Source organism: Carassius auratus, chromosome 29 (assembly GCF_003368295.1).
Source record: "Carassius auratus strain Wakin chromosome 29, ASM336829v1, whole genome shotgun sequence".
Classification (NCBI taxonomy): Eukaryota; Metazoa; Chordata; class Actinopteri; order Cypriniformes; family Cyprinidae; genus Carassius; species Carassius auratus.
The window spans coordinates 9,893,170-9,910,151 of record NC_039271.1 but is presented as its reverse complement, the minus strand read 5'-3'; the positions used below and the strand labels follow the sequence as shown (position 1 = coordinate 9,910,151).

The 16,982-nt window shown below is 38.0% G+C and overlaps 2 protein-coding genes across 2 annotated transcripts; both read left to right on the top strand.

Moving 5' to 3' along the window:
- Positions 1 to 830: 830 nt before the first annotated feature.
- On the top strand, positions 831 to 6,238 carry LOC113048030 (serine-threonine kinase receptor-associated protein-like). Its single transcript, XM_026209530.1, has 10 exons — positions 831 to 1,040; positions 1,200 to 1,324; positions 1,454 to 1,589; positions 1,686 to 1,767; positions 2,361 to 2,433; positions 2,543 to 2,642; positions 2,788 to 2,925; positions 3,036 to 3,172; positions 3,302 to 3,451; positions 5,533 to 6,238. The coding sequence occupies exons 2-10, from the start codon at positions 1,213 to 1,215 to the stop codon at positions 5,592 to 5,594; spliced, it is 990 nt and encodes a 329-aa protein (XP_026065315.1). The 5' UTR covers positions 831 to 1,040; positions 1,200 to 1,212; the 3' UTR covers positions 5,595 to 6,238.
- A 615-nt stretch (positions 6,239 to 6,853) lies between these two features.
- On the top strand, positions 6,854 to 16,336 carry LOC113048029 (lamina-associated polypeptide 2, isoforms beta/gamma-like). The gene is made up of 6 exons (XM_026209529.1): positions 6,854 to 7,137; positions 10,190 to 10,307; positions 11,601 to 11,750; positions 11,834 to 11,976; positions 14,444 to 14,547; positions 15,119 to 16,336. The coding sequence occupies exons 1-6, from the start codon at positions 6,901 to 6,903 to the stop codon at positions 15,465 to 15,467; spliced, it is 1,101 nt and encodes a 366-aa protein (XP_026065314.1). The 5' UTR covers positions 6,854 to 6,900; the 3' UTR covers positions 15,468 to 16,336.
- Positions 16,337 to 16,982: the final 646 nt, after the last annotated feature.

The following is a 16,982-nucleotide window of genomic DNA, read 5'->3' as shown; positions in this document are numbered from 1 at the left end:
CCTTTAAAACAGGTAATGACCCTGGCATTATCATGACATCACAGAATACCATTTTTTGTTTTCATGAGAGAATTTGAGCTATACCTTTCATTGGTCCAGTTGTCTTTAAAAAACTTTATCTGTTTGTAACTCTTTTCCTATCTTTGATGGAATGTACATTTCATCTATATTTTTCTTCTTTCTTTATTTTATTTTGTATTTTGTTGCCATTGTTTATCATTTTTATTTGTTGGTAATTGTGTATTACTGTTTCTATACTGTTTCTGAGCATTAATAATAATAATAATAAAGCATCACTAGATGTTACCTAATTTTAAAACAACGTTTGCACCTGGATCTTTGTATGTAAAACATTTCCCTTCAAAACCTGTTTATGTGTAATAGCCTACATCTCGTGACCACTGTATTTAAAAAAAAAAGAAAAAGAAAACGGGCAGCATAGTTCAAATTTTAGGAATGGGGGGCGCTCCGAGGCTCAAAAAGTGTACTTTAAGGATTGAAAGTACATTTTCTGGTTAAAATGTGTTTCTTAATAACATAATAATTAAATAATATTGAAACGAATTCTCTTTATAATTCCGTACAGCCTAATAATAACAACAACGTTCTCGTCATTTTTGAGCTCGTACCTCATAATAATGAAAAAAAAAAGTTCTCATATACACGGTTATAAGCTTCCCTTATGGGCTTTTCTTCTTTTTTATATTACATAATAAACATTTTACCATACGCGTTAGCAAGCATGTTGTATGCACTTGGTGTTAGAGAAAGGACTCTATAGCGCTCCACGTGACAAGATTCTGACCAATCCCGTGGCGCCGCGGGCCGGAAATGATGGCCGGTTTTCACGCTAGTGCTTCCATTATGTTCCTGTAGCGATAGCGAGGGCTCGAGTATAGCTTTCACACTCACACACACCTCGTGTAGCTGGTGGCACAGCACTGTAGCTGGGAGTGCAGCTCTGAGCTCCACGGTCCTCCCCGATACGTAATTTGGCCACAAAGTACTGGTGTGTGTCGTTGTTTTGCTGTCTTTGCAAGGTAATGATTGGTTTCTTAGCTAGCTAAGCCTGTGTTAGCCAGCACATCTGCTCTGTCCTGTCCTGTTAAATACCTTGTTTTTAGACTTACACGTGTAGCTGTTTTTGAGTAAAATCACAAAATTACCCTGCAATTATTTTATTTATTTATTTTTGTTAGGTCTCCAGTGAGTATGGCTATGAGACAGACTCCTCTCACCTGCTCTGGTCACACCAGACCTGTTGTGGATCTGGCGTTCAGTGGAATAACTCCTTATGGATATTTCCTCATTAGCGCTTGTAAAGGTAGGTGTGTTCTGAAATTTAAAACCAACCCTTAAAAGAAAACATGGTCTGCTTGCTGGGCATTGAGCATGTAGAGTAACAATTTGTTTAAAGTCTGTCTATAGATTAATTTCAATGACTGTATTGCAGATGGCAAACCTATGTTGCGCCAGGGAGACACAGGGGACTGGATCGGGACGTTCTTGGGTCACAAGGGTGCTGTCTGGGGTGCCACCTTAAATAACGAAGCTACAAAAGCAGCTACAGCCGCAGCAGATTTTACAGCGTAAGTACAAGCAATAGGAAAAAATAATAATAATGATATGGGTTAAGTAATATTGGTGAAACGTTATTTTACCTTTTATTTATTGGAATCTGGCAGAAAGGTATGGGATGCTGTCACTGGAGATGAGGTCCTCACACTGGCGCACAAGCACATTGTGAAATCTGTGAACTTCACACAGGTAAGACATGATGCAGAGAGCCCACACTAAATCAGCGTATTGGAATGATTTCTAAAGGATTATGTGACACCTGAAGGATAATCGCTACTGGAAATTCAGATTTGTCACCGCTGGAGTAAATTACAATCAAAATTAATTAAAATAGAAAAGTTACTTTCCTTTTCAATAATTCAAATAGTAACAAATTACTATAAATTGTAATGTTTCATGACATTAATGTTTTTACTGTATTATTTGTCCAAAAAAAATGAAAAAATGCAGCCTTTGTGAGCATTTAAAGCATTAAAAAATCAGACCCCAACTTTTAGAAACAATAGTGTACTTACAAAATTCTTATGTAAGTGAAATACTTAATTTTAAATATATTACTTATTTATTAGTTTATTCATTGCATTAAATATTTAAAATCTACTCAAAGCAATGAAAACAGTTTTCAATTACAAAAATGTTGAATTCTAAGGCTGAACGATATTAAGATTTATTTTCTCAGTTCTAATGAAATAACATTCATATCATATTTTCAAACACCATTAATTGGGCGGAGTCGTTTTTTTAAATGTAGAGATTTGTATCTGCACCTGTTAAATCAACAGGACAGTAACTGTCTCCTGACTGGTGGGAATGATAAAGTGCTGCGCATCTATGATCTCAGCAAACCTGAAGCAGGTATGTAAAGTGACATTTTTGATTTGTTTTGATTCTCAAAATCCAGTGCCCAGTCATAACTGCTTAAAGATAAATGGACATGTTCAGCTAAATGGCATTTGTAATGCAGAACCCCAGGAGATTGCAGGCCACACCTCTGCCATAAAGAAAGCTCTGTGGTGTAACAATGACCAACAGATTCTCTCAGCTGCTGATGACAAAACTGTCCGGTAAGTGGCCAAAATGGTAATGGATGAAGTCTTTGAATTTTACAGTAGATACATTTTTTGCAGACAGATATTTTACAGTATGTCTATATATGTTGGTTTATGTATGCGTGTCTGATTCTGAGTGTGTTTTGTCTTTCATGTGTAGACTTTGGGACAAGAACACAAAGGAGGCAGTGAAGACTCTGTCGTTTGATGCCTCAGTCAGCAGCATGGAGTACATTCCTGATGGGGAGATCCTCGTCATCACGTACGGGAGGACCATTGCTTTCTACAAAGCCCACAGGTAGATGGCTACAATCGGTCAAATCATGCAAATATTACTTTAGGGGCTAAAAAAACATGCAATTAAAATGCATCGAGAACTGAAAGTTGAACGGTTTCTGTTTTCTTCAGTTTGGATCTGATTAAGACTGTTGATGCCCCTGCTTCCATTCACTCTGCCTCACTGCATCCTGAGAAAGACTTCTTTGTGGCAGGAGGAGATGACTTCAAGCTTTATAAGTATGACTACACCACTAAAGAGGAAATGGGTAGGAATAAAGTTCCTGAGTTAATGTAATTAACTACATTATTTAAATAACAAAGCTTATTATTATAGACTGGCTCATGAATTTATACTTATTTCTTCATGCTTGACATTAAGTTTGTCTCTCTTTCAGAGTCATATAAGGGTCATTTCGGACCCATACACTGTGTGCGGTTTAGCCCTGATGGAGAGCTGTATGCCAGTGGCTCAGAGGATGGCACTCTGCGTCTGTGGCAGACAGCTGTTGGGAAAACATATGGCCTGTGGAAATGTGTCCTGCCTGGTAAGTTTACACAGATTCTGTGAAGATACGGTCAAGAATGTTAGTATGTCAGGCTGCAAAAGGTGTCTCTGAGCAGCTCAGTTTGCAGTAAATGCTACTCTTTGCTTGGGTCACTTAACACGCTTATTTGGGAACACAAAATGCTCCAACTGTCTAAACAAACTTGTAATGAGAACTTGTGCTGCTAATTATCCAACAAAACAGATGTTTTAAGGGTTCTCTGCAGGGTTTTCCACTGAAGTGAAAGCTTGGTGGTTTAACATTTTAAAATAAAGAAATTAAGACTTAAATAAAGACGTTAAGACTTTAATAAAAAAAAACACTTATTAGTAGTAGCAGTATGTTTATTTTAAAGTTTAGGGATGGATTATAGGAGTAATTTTATTTCACAGTAACATTATATACCACAATATAGTTATTTTTGCTTTAAATTAGGTCTTCATGATATCAAAATGTTTGATACCATAGAAATTTCAAATTTTTTGTCACCAGTGTCAACATCACAAAAATGTAAAAAGATGTACACTTTATTTCTGAAAGCCTAAACTAAACGTACATTATCAGTTTAATACGCTTCTATTAATTGACCAAAAGAAAAGCTTGCAATATAGAAATTATAACAATGCTATATTATAAGCCCTAAGTCCAGCAGAATTGCAGCACTGTCATTAGATTTGAAAGGCTCATGACAGATGTCACTGCCTTACTGTGTGTTCACACCGCCGGCGTGGAGAGCGCCAAAGTGGCCGGAAGTCATTCATTTTCAATGTAAGCTAACTTCGAGCAACGGCGAGGAGTGGCGCAGTGCGACTTGGCCGTTGAGGAGAGTTGAAATCAAGGCAACTTTATGGTAATGAGATATGATGCGGTTGGGCAGCAACCAATCGGAACGTAGAAGTCCACCGCTTGAGAGGATTCCAGAGAACGCAGCTCCGACCACATAAGTTCCCAAGCACAATGGAGGACAGGTTGATTATTGCTGTTTCACGTTTGCAATAATCTATGATGTGTCCGACCACATAAAATAAATTAAATAAGTGATACATGGACCAAGGTGTCTGAAATTGTTCATTTTTCTGTTGAGTTGCAGATGTGCAGTAACGTTATAGGAATAATAATCTAATGATATAATAAATAATATTACTGTAGTCCCTGTTTACTGTTAAACAAATTTCCCTGATTAAACTTACATTAACTAATGTTTATACTTATATTTTATTTACTTACGTAGCATTTTCAATGCAAGACTTTTACTTGAATCAGAGTATTTTTACAGTGCTTTATACATTATTAGGTAAAGGATCTTAAAACTTCGTCCACAACAATATTTAATGAGATTAACTTTTAACGTTAGTCTGCACGAGATCAACAAGCTTGTTTGCTTTGCGGCCGCTTTAAATACAAAATGAGCATTCGGTCTACGTCAGAGAGTCTGAGCACTCTAGAATCTTTCTGCAGCGTCGTTAGCAGAGCGGCAAGAGCAATTTTTTTTTTTTTTTTTTTTTGATGCTCTCGATGCCGGCGGTGTGAACGCACAGTTAGTCTCAGCCTAAGACATCACGCTCACGGACCGCTGGCTGAACGTCTGATGCATATGGCACACAAAATTTAAAACACTTTGGGAGTTTCAAAGTCATCATCAGATTGGTTGAATTATACAAGATTTCCGGGAGATGTGCGTATCACATTCTTTAGCGTTCCGCCTAGAAACAAATATGCTGTGACGTCAAACCCCCTTATGTTAGAAGAAAGCTGTTATGAGCGCTTATCAGGATCAGCTGAATGCTGGATTTTCAAAAGTATGTGAAATATTTAAACTTCGCAGCATAGAATCTTTAAAATAAGAGTTTTACACACGGTCTATATTGTGTCATCATTATTATTCTGGCATGATTCTAGCTGAATGAGAATGAATCAAATGCCTGCTCATCAGTAATTCAATATTAAGTAATTTGGTTATCAGTGATTTTTTTTTTTTTTGTGACTATTTGAAAGTGCCTCATAGGTCAGGAATAGGCTTCATATGTGGCCTTGTGTATCAGATCATGTATCCTATACTAAAATCTCTCTGTCCCTTTCAGAGGAGCTGTCATCCGAGAATTCTGAAGTCCTGTACTGCCCTCCAGCAGAGATCAAGGCCTGAGTTGGGAGAGAAAGAGGGAGAAAATGAGGCAAAGGAGGAGAGATCACAGGAGAGGGAGAGGTCAGGGGACGGGATGGGTCAAAGAAACCACACCCCAGCAGAGTGCTGTGCCACCACCCTTCTTCACATGAGACGGACCGCACTGCCGAGCATGACTTTTGAGCGTGGAGATAAACCATCACGCATATACACATTGTTGAAATGAGCATCAGGAGATGGCGGTTGAGCTGAGAGCGCTAGTTCAGATGCTAATCCTCCAGCTGCCTGCTCTTTCTTTGATACCCATGATACAACAGTCAGCTCCTTCACAAGCGGTCGGTTTCTGCAGCACTGTGATCACTTTCGTTAAGATTTTTTTCTTTTTCTTCTTTTTGTTTTTGGTGTTACAACATGTGCTTTCAGTACATTTTGGTTGTAAATGAGTTCAATGTTGGGTTTGGTATCATCTCTCAGCGGAAGTGCTCCTGAGGAACGTGTTATTCAAGTGTTTATCAAAAGTAGTGTGAATTTGTGGTAAATGTTTTCCGCGACAGCCTGGGAAATATGTTAAAAAGTGACTTAAGTTCTTTAATAATTTTGTCTTTGGTTGCAACAAGTTGTATAATTTGGCCAATAAAATGATGACGTACCTTTATCAAATGGAACATTTTTCTTTGTATTTGTATTTTTATTAGTGCTGTCAAACTATTAATCGCGATTAATCACATCCAAATAATTTTTTGTTTATGTAATATATGTATGTGTGCTGTTTATGTATATAAACACGCATACAGTATATATATTTGGAAATATTTACATGTATAAACATTTATATATTGTATATTATATATGAATATAATATATAAACAAAATGTTTCTTAAATATATACATGCATGTGTTAATTACATTATAAATATACACAGTACACACATATATATTTTGTAAAGAAAAACCTTTATTTTGAATGCCATTAATCGCGATAAATCATTTGATAGCACTAGTTTTTATTTATCAGATAATATAAAAGTTTTAATTTATTTGTTTTTAAGTTATATTACAAATAACGTAATGCTGTGATGTTCTGCTCTTCAAATGCCCACCAGTCCACTTTTCTAATTCGAATCAAATCTTTATTGATCTATCTTTTATAAACGAGTGGTTCAACCCGTCCATTTATCGCTAGTGAGTTTAAATAGTCTAACAACCAATCAGAGCGCTTCTTTCTGCGGAACGCGTCCAATAGGGGTCTCTTTTCTAAGATGGTCACTGATCCCATAAAATAAATCAGTCTCCGCCAGCGATAGTGTCCTGCTCAAGCTAACAGACATGTCGGAATTTCTGGAGGACCCGTCTGTGCTCACTAAAGATAAGCTTAAAAGTGCACTGCTGGCCCATAATGTGGTTCTGCCGAACGGCGACCAGAAGAAGGACGTGTACGTGCAGCTGTACTTGAAGAATCTGACCGTGCAAAACAAAAAGAGCAGCGGCTCTCCGGATGTCTTCTCCAGCGACGAGGAACTGCCTCCAGCCCCCGTGGTCTCCAACAGGAGCCGCTCTGGCAGGGTGGGTTGGTTGATTGTTGATCTGACTTGCTTGGTTTGAAAATGCATGCTTTTTTTTTTTTGGCTGGTTATTTGATTTCCATATAAAACGAACCAGAATTTGATGCAATTTGCAGTTGCGATTTTTATCCGTTGAATCAAAAAGATGCTCGAGGTTAGAGTAAAGTGAAGAGGTCAGTATTATCAGATTAAGTAAAATGAATGACAAAAGTGTCCGGTTTTCCAATGCATGCCTCACAAATGAAAACAAACCGGCATGGCACGGCAAGTTTTACAATTGGTGTCCGATTCGTGAACGAATCGTTATTTTGAGTTGGATCATTTCAGTGAACCAATTGAGCGTTATTACAAAACCTGTCTGAACGATTCGTTTGCCGACAGTGAATTAGTAGAATAGAAGTGTTACACAACATAAATGTTATAAATATATGTATATGTAATTTATCACACTCTCAGCATATATTTAATGGAATAATATTAGATTAAAATATACTGACAATATTTGATCATGTTTTTACCATTGATTGACGCAAATGCAAATTATATTTTGGTTTTAAATGACTTTTTATAAGTTGAATCCTCGCTAACCCAACTTGGGCTCATGGTACGCCCTTAAGATCTAATCAAAACGCATGTTTGTTAACACATTTAACGATAAATGTAGTCTGAACAGCTAAATGTATTTTTTCGCTTTATTTGAACGCTTATTGTAATGACATGTCGTGCAGAAAAATATGGTACCACGCTTTTACGTAGTGTCTTAAAAGAATCGTTTTTAGAGCAGGGGTTTCAAGCTAACCGTTCGAAAGAACCGATTCGAACGCTACTCAGACTTCCTATTTCCCGCGTAAATGCGTCAAGAGGGTCTTCAATTGATTCAAGTATTTAAAATCATAAATGCATGACTTTGCAGAGATTTTAAGGTGTCAGGAATCTTACACTGCTGTTATCTCATCCGTTCGACATCTGTTTCAGGCGTGTCCATTCAAGTCACATGAAACGTACACTTCAGGGAAGATCCATACTGTGGAAATTCGTACGTAATTCGTACCTAGCGTACCATGGTAATTTTAAAGAAAACGCACACGGTTTTGTTTTGATATGTTTATTTTGATATTTGATATGATATTTATGGTGATTTCATAAATACCACTGAAGTAATTAAACACCTGGTCTTAGAGAAGTGAGAGCGTTTTCCCCCCTCTGTATTTGTTTCTCATTTTTTAATACCAATAGCAATTTCATAAACTCATTATAAAGCCAGACTGCTTTTGAATAAACGTAGTTTTTCTATCAGTTAAGGATGTGTCTATTGTTTCCATTATACATTTTTAGAGTGAATGCTACAAGTTTCAAGTTTTTCTGAGAACCAGATTACCTCAACCCTGAACCCTCCACCCAGACAACTAACTTACACAGACTCCTTTTGTTTTAACATAAGGTTAGATGTTTGATGTTAAAGGCACCTCTCTACTCCAGTGCCAGTGAATGAGGTACTGTGGCCTGTCATTGTGAACTCTTCCTGAATGGGAGTTTCTCTGTCATTAACCACCTTTTCATCTTGCCTGCTAAGATATTTTTCTTTAGCAATAAACATGCCAGTAAGTATTTATCAGGTATGAAAGCCTACTCTAAGTTCAGCTGGTAAACAAATCGCTTAAATCAGGGATTTTAGATTTCAAAATTTAGATGGCAGCTCTTGTGTGCATAGTATATATCGCTGTGTGTGCCTGTCATGTGTAAAGATGCAAGTTACTTTGAAAATTAATATTATAAATATAAAAATAATGTTTTTCTGCACAGAAAAACACTTCTTGTCCCCCGTGGGGGTCATTGGACCTTATTTTGTAAACACCTGACTTGATCGAATGGGAACTATATAATAATAAGATGAGCGTATAACAAGGCTGTTTTTATAGTGGGTTTGGTCCCTTTATTAAGGAAATACTTCTCTTGTGAAGAGGAATTTCTGCTTCGGTTGCCAGATGTGTGTGTTGCATTCCGCTTTGAAGTTACTGTCTCTCAGAGAGTAATTTCAGAAACGTGCGAGACGCTCCTCTTTGGCATGTTTTTTATTAACGCACATCATTCTCATTTTTGAGAATTTGAGAATTCCGTTGTTTGATCTCATGTTCGACCTCTTCAATCCATTGTAAAAGTATCTGGGCTAGATTATGCTTTGCAATGGCCCATAAATCTTGCTGATCTGAAACTTGGAACCAGAAATGTCAGAAAAGCAAAAGCTTAATCTGACAAAATACTGCAAAATATAAAAAAAGTCACGATGTACAAAATTTTGTGGGCGTGAGGGTGTTGTCCGTGGACTAAGGAAAGGTTTTTCTCCCTCCATGCTGCTGGAATGCTGTCATTATGAAAGTTTTTTTTGAACAGGCAGTGTTCCAGATCAGCTCCTCTGAAGGCCCCTTACTGAAGCTCATGCGCCTTCACGATCTCCTGCTCCTCGTAACAAATTCTCTCCTCCTTCTCTTCACTGTTTTCACCATTTCTCCTCGGTCACATGGCCGTGTTTGTGGAGCGAGACTCGACACCAGGGAATGTGGCTGGATTTTCATTGTTCATGCTTTGTCCCACTCCGAAAGTCTGTTTGCAATGCCTTCAGTCTCAAATGCCACCATCTCTGTGGAAATTTGCATTAGCATTATAGATTTTTTTTTTTTTCACCCCCTAATTTAACTTGATTGGTTTATTCAAATGAACATTTGCTCCTGTACTTACATGCTAGGCGTGTATTCTTAATAGGGCTTGTTTTAAACTCCACCCAGTTGGCGCTAAGCTCCTGAGTTTCTCAAAAAGGCAATAGTGTGTATAGTATGTTTATGGTCTGGGGGATGTAATGAATGTACCCTCATTTTCCTTTGAAACTACCTTGCACCTATTGCTTAACAAGCGCTGATACTTTACCTTCATGCCTTTTTTATTTCTTTAATTTTTTTTTATTTTTTTTTTGTACTACAGCTTTGCAAAGTGCATGTGAATATTAAGCTGAAAATGATAAATCACAGAACTGATTCTTCACTGAATCATCTTCACAGAAAGCCACCAGGAAAACAGACAAAGTTCGTCCAGAGGATGTAGATGTCACTGAACTGAGCAACGAGGCTTTGAAAGACCTGTTACTGAAGTATGGCCTGATCATTGGACCCATTGTTGGTGAGCCGTTTATTACATTCAAACTCCCTGTAAAGTGTAAATATTGCAGAAAATGTATCATTTTAACCGTAAGTATTTGGGCACTTACACCGAGCATAATTGTAGGGCTGCATCAACTAATCGATAAAATTAGATTATTTTAATTGGATGATTCTCATTGTCAATTAGTTGAGTCTGCTCACAGTGCACGTACAACTGAAGCCGGTCGCATCAAATTACAGCACTGAATAACACATTTCTATGGACAAAACGCATCTACAAATATTGGAGGAAACAGAATGAGCTCCTGCTGAAAAAGTATGTGATCCAAGCTGCCCTAAACAATGCCAGCAAGCATGTGAGCAGTTATCAAAGGCAAAGAAGGCCCTCTTATTACAACAATTAAAATGACATTTTTAGAATTTGGTGGTCTAATAAATTAAGCCCTGTATGTTTTCATTGCATTCAGTTGACACATTTGTTTTAAGGACATTGGGAAGAAAGTGGAATAGTGTGTTTTTGTCAGTAAAAATGAAAGAAAATAGGAGTTTTCATCAATTTAATCGAAAAAATTGTCGACCAACTAGTCGATTATCAAAATAATCTTTAATTGCAGCCACGTGACACAATGAAAACAGCAAAAAAGTTGGGGTGTGTGTGAACTTCACTTGTTGGATGAGGACTGGCTTCATATATTCCTTAAAATAAAAAAAAACCTGGCAACAGTTGCTTAAAAGTAACTGCAAAAAATGGTGCCACTATGTTAAACAGCATTTGTGTGATACAAAATATTTTAAGATATGTACTGAATTTTTTTATTCCCCATATATATATATATATATATATATATATATTTATTTCAGTTTAACAGACTGAAATGTTGCCAGAAAAAAAGTACAATGACCTATAAGCATAAGGCAGGAAATAAATTTTTTACATGTATGGACATGAAATATAATACAATACCATAAAAACGTCATGAAATGTAATATACACACAAATTGTCTTTTTGTCACCGCGCAAAACAAGCAACAACAAAAAATTGTGGTTCTGTGCAAGGCTATCATTAAATCGGTAGTTTCACCTAGCATCCAGCTTTGCATGTTTATCCAACTCTGGCCTGAATGGTTATAATGTCCTTAAATGGATGTTAGAAAGCTCCTCCGATAAAGCAGCTGACTTTCTCACTGCTTGTTTTCAACGGGCAAATAAATTTTCATCTAAATCAGACGATATTTTTCAGCAGCGTTGTCTGTCATGCTCCGAAGAAGTCTACTTATCTGACACTGACATTGACCAATGTTTTCTCATCAGCGTCCACTCGGAAGATTTACGAGAAGAGGCTTCAGAAGCTGTTAGATCAAGGTCCTCCTCAGACTTTGGTCCCTCCCTCAGAGACATCACAGACAGACGGCAGCCAGAATGGCAACACAGACTCGGACCGGTACAGCGACAAGGAGGAAGGTAATGGGCAAAAACATCCCTTTATTTAAGCACATACTTATAGAAATAAATGTTTAAAAAATGCTCCTTTGCCTGTTTGTCAGAAACGGTAGCTCCAGCTCCTGTGTTTGTGCCCCAACCTGAACCGGATGTAGAGGCCGAGCCGATCCCAGTTGTGGAGAGACCGACCAGGAGCAGAGGGAAAACCCCAGTGACCAGCAGAACACGCAGTGGCCAGCACAACAGGGTGAGGACCAAACTTGTGCATTGTACTTTTCCTTGCCTTTTGGGTGGTCGAGCTCTAGCTGTCGGTATCTAGGGACTGAGGTGGCAGATATACAAAACTGGTTTTAATGGCTGTTGAAAATGTAGCTTTGCCATCACAGGAGTAAATTGCATTTTAAATGTATTCAAATAGAAAGCGATTGTTTGAAATTGTGATAATATTGCACAAATTACCCTTCGTCATCAAATAAATCCAGCTTTGGAGATCATGCTTCTTTAGTCATTAAAAAAAAACGTCATTAATATTTATGTTGTTTTATTCAGAAATGCATCTGGTTCCAGGAGTAAATGATTAGCCTAAGGCCGATTTGATCAGTCTGGCAGAAGTTGTGCGTATGTGGCAAATGAAGCAAACTCTGCAGACTGAAGATATGTTCACATGATCTCAATTACAGCTAGCACTCCTACCGTTCCATATCCCTTCTCTCTTTCACTTTAGCTCCAACTTGGCCCAGACTTTAATCCGGTTTATCTTCTTCCTTCCTCCCTTCCTCCAGGCGCACTTTACTTTCTCATTCCTGTGTGAAGGTTTTGCATTTCTGTGTAGACTTGTTCAAGTCAGTTGTAAACAAATAGCTAATAATATGCTCCCATCAAAGCCTTTACTATTAAAAAAAAAGTTTGTTGTCTATTATACTTGGTTGCAATTTTTTGATATTCCTGCCTGCATATTTTCCCAGTATTATCTGTTCAGGGTTCAGTAGCACCACCTGAGAATTCAGATACGCCATTTGTTCATGTATGGAAAACTCTAGACCTTTCATTGTGCGACGTGTAGGAGGATGAGGCACATAAGCAGGAGGAGGATTTTCCAGTATCCAACATCAAGAGAAAGTTGCAGAGATCTTCTCACAGGCTGGATCAGTTAGTTCCTGCAAGCAATGACAATGTAACACAATCTGTGGTTATGATATTAATGTGCGTCACCGGGTTTCTGTGTGTGGTGATTAAAGTTAAAAACCTATTTGGGTTTGCAGACGGGTGTACAGGGTTTGGTTGAGCTCCTATTTGCTTCACAAATGAGCCAAAGCTGAAATATACTTTATTAGTCAATGGTTAATGAGGTTTGTATGCATGTGTGGTGTTTTCAGGAGAACTGAGCTCTCATCATGTTACTCAAGACAGGAGAAGGACAGGACTTGTGGTAGGTGGCCATGAAACTGGCCTAGTGCCAACTGTCTAAAATATCATCCTTGCTTTATGAACATGCTTTTGTCCTTTATATTCAAGCCAACAAGAAGAGAGCCCAGACCTTTGCTCACAGATAAGATGTCAAAGCTCTCATCGAAGACTGATTTGAATGAGGCTCCTGTTACTGATGAGGTGTCTTCCTGCTTAAAAGCCCTTGTCTGAGATCTAAATTTGACATAAAAGGCAAAACAAAGTTCTCAATGAAATTTGTATAATTTACTCACTTGCAAGTTGTTCTAAATCTGTGAGTGAGTTTCTTCTGCGGAACGCAAAAGATGGTGTTTTGAAGACCGTTGGCAACTAAACAGGTTTTCAGTGACTTCTATAGTATGGAAAAATACTGTGGAAGTCGATGGCTACCAGCATTCGGTTACCAACATTCTTCAAAATGTAATTTTGTGTTCAACAGAAGAAAATTCCACAGGTTTGGAGGTCATGTCTCTTAGGATTGCTCTGAGCCCTTAGTATTGAAGGAGGTCTTTATTCCTCAGGTGAGGGTGAAAGCACAACCTTTGGTAGGTCCAGAATGAACCTCACACATGAACATGATGCAGCTCATTTTTCTAGTGCCACAGTTTTATTTTTTTTAATTTTATTTGAATTTTTAAATGGTGTCATTAAAGGTAGAGCCAAAGGATCCCAAACCCTCAGAGTGCTCCTACTGTTTATGTCTGCAACTGATTGTGCAGAATCACTAAAACGTCACAACTCCTTACCAGTCAACCATATCTGGTTTACACGGTGCCACTTCTGCTGACAAGGTATCAACTTGAGAATGAAAGGATCACATTTAATAGAGTTGGTAATTGTTTTGTGTGTGTGTGTGTCACTCAGTAATAGGTTACAATGTTACATTAATTTCAAGTTGTAATTTACATTGTTGGTTTATCAGGAGAGCTTTGGCTCACCGAAGACCAGGACTAGACAGTCCAAAATCACCCCCTTTTTTTCCCCCAAATAACTTCTGTCCAAGGACTTGATAGCAGCCAGACAGAGACGCCAAAGACACCAATGGTAATTTCATGAGCTTTATGGTTTTTGGCTCCACAGGTGTGTAAAGGTAATGATGAAACTTGGGATTTTAGAGACACTTAGGTTATGCACGGAGTTGGTGTGATGAAACAAGTTTCTCTTGTTTTTAAAGTGAAAGCTGTAACTGATCTTCAGCATTGCAATGTTTGTGGTGGTGTTATATCCCGCACTAGTGTTCACATCTTTGTGGCTGTCTTTGTGCGCAGGTTGAAAAGGTGTCGGCTATTGATCAGACCCCGAGGACGGTAGAGAGAGATGTGCTTAAAGAGATCTTTCCCAGTGAAAACCTCAGCACTCCTACTGGAATCAGGTACGGAGGGAAGGGGTTTCTAGATCAAACAGAAAGAAGTGTGTCCATGTCTTTAAATAATCTTTAAATAATAATATTTTTAAACTCCCTTTAAACTTATACAAATGTAAAGGGGAAAAAAAATGATAAAATAGCAATTTTTTTTATTTTTTATAATAGATTGTGGATCGTTGTATCACACTGAATTTGTCTCCCAAAAAAACAGAAAAAATATTAACATGCTTATAATAGAGGTTTATTCAAGTGATTTTAGGAATGAGTTGCATTCATTTTATTAAAATGGAGTAAAATAACTGAACCAAATGAGTGTTGTGAACTTTAAAACTGAATTTTTATATACGCAAACAACAGGTAATTTCAGCTAATCTTAAAAAGTACCAAAAGATTGCAAATAAACCACTGTAAACCAACATTTTTAAAACGTACGGACAAAAGTACGTTTACAAAATGTTCTATTTTTGTCTTTTTGTGCATTTTTCTTAGTGTTTTTTTATTTTTATTTTTTATTTATTTTTTATATTTGAAAAATTAAGAGAATCCATCTTAAATGAAGTTCAAATCTATTTTATAGTGCCACCTGTCGCCGACCAATCAGAGGAGCAGCTGGCCGGCCCCTGGTCGGTGACTCATGGTTGGATGAATCCCGTCTCCATCTTAAGGAGCTCAGAGAAACCAGCTCCTCCTCCACTTACACTGAGACCCGATCTGTCCCGCGTGTGACCGCAGTCCCTCTAACCGCTTCCAAGCCCGCGGCGCCCCCTGCTGTGAAGAGCAGAGCGCGGCGCAGCCTGCCAGTGTGGGTGCAGCTTCTGCTACTCAGTGCGGTCGCTGGATTCCTGTTCTTTGTCTACCAGGCCATGGAGACTAATGAGATTGGACTCTTCAAGCAGAGTGGAGCAGATGATAGCACCAGCAAATGAATGTTATGCGGATCACCCCACTCTTCCCTCTTTATCGTACTCAGCCAGTATGTCTCTGCTGATTCGGCAGCCGTGGACTTTTATCTGCGATCTTTATAGATTCATACAGAAAGACAGAAAACTCCAGATTTTGCATCATGTCTGTTCATACCCTCTTTCAAATGAGGCCTGGCTTTAATTTTAACAGTCACTTTTCTTGCCTTTTGTATAGTGTGTGTGTGTGTGTGTGTGTGTGTGTGTGTTTCATTTGTACATTATTTTCCAGATAAATGTTGGTGCTGTCCATGAATGTGAGTAGAAGTGCTGAAGGAGTTGGCTAAATACACATTTTTTGTTTGTAAACCACATTTAGTGTCTACTTGTGACCATATTTTTGCATTTATTTTCACATGTAGCTCTTTATAGGTGCCTTATCTTAACATTGAAGGCCCTTGTAGTATCTGTGTATGTTGTGGAAATACAAATATTTTCAATAAATTTGTTGAATAATTTTCAGGAACTTGGCGTTACAAGCAGTTTTATAAAATGTCAACAATTAATCTGAACAACCTAAACACTAACTGAGAGTTTGCAACAAAACTCGACTGTCTAGTTCTCAAATTTGAAAAAATATACTCTCTAAGTTTAAGTGACATTGTAAGACCCTGATACTTGATATGTTACATTTGTAGAACTGGACAAGGAGTAGAATGGCCAGCGTTATGCCCTTTACTCTGCTTTTAAGATTGATGCATTAACGATTCAGTATTCTGAAAATGTACTTAATTTTCATAAGGTGCTGTAGATTTCTGAGAGAAAGCTGGGTGCTTTCAGGTACTTTTTATGTATATGCCAGAATATGGTTTAATAAAGCGGTTTACCTCATATCAGCTATGTCTCAGTTGGCTGGTTTATTTGGATAAGTTCGTGTATATGTTTGACCTTATTTATTAGCACTTTCCTCTACCTAATGCATTGTCTTCAGGTTGAGCGAATGGGTTTGCTGCAGTTCCTCACAGAGACACTGGAAAGGCTGACCTTACTTTGATCTGGGATAGGTAAGGAGGATATAACTCTGCAAGGTCCAGGAATAGACCGTCTCATTGAGTTTAATCGCCTTACACCAGCCACTGCTGTGCGTAATAAGCTCACACACGCTACCATGAGCTGAAGTTTGCAATGAGACTCAGCCATCAGTTACTATAATTTACCTGGACACATATTTACACCAATAAAGTGGTGTATTTTTATTTTATTGCTCATTTTTATGAATGCTAGTGAGGCCCATAATTCCTCTTTGAAATGAATAGGTGTTCGTTCTCCGTGTGATGACGTCACAGAAGGTCAGGGTGATTTAGTCCGAGGTCATCTGATGTCTTAGATTCGCCCGCCGCTGATGCACCCAGGAGGCAACGTTTCTTTACAACCAAGTGAGTGGACCATTTCTTTCAATGAGAGATAAATGCCATGTTTCGAAGCAATCGGCTTAGTTTTGTTTGATTTGAAATGTCACCTGTCTCTTTTAGCAGTAAACCC

Bases quoted from the DNA above. Each gene is read 5' to 3' on its own strand.
- LOC113048030 (XM_026209530.1), top strand. From the start codon at position 1,213: ATGGCTATGAGACAGACTCCTCTCACCTGCTCTGGTCACACCAGACCT. The intron at 1,590-1,685 runs GTAAGTACAAGC...GGAATCTGGCAG, and splicing joins GCCGCAGCAGATTTTACAGC to AAAGGTATGGGATGCTGTCA. The intron at 3,173-3,301 runs GTAGGAATAAAG...TCTCTCTTTCAG, and splicing joins CACCACTAAAGAGGAAATGG to AGTCATATAAGGGTCATTTC.
- LOC113048029 (XM_026209529.1), top strand. From the start codon at position 6,901: ATGTCGGAATTTCTGGAGGACCCGTCTGTGCTCACTAAAGATAAGCTT. The intron at 10,308-11,600 runs GTGAGCCGTTTA...TTTTCTCATCAG, and splicing joins GATCATTGGACCCATTGTTG to CGTCCACTCGGAAGATTTAC. The intron at 11,751-11,833 runs GTAATGGGCAAA...CCTGTTTGTCAG, and splicing joins GTACAGCGACAAGGAGGAAG to AAACGGTAGCTCCAGCTCCT.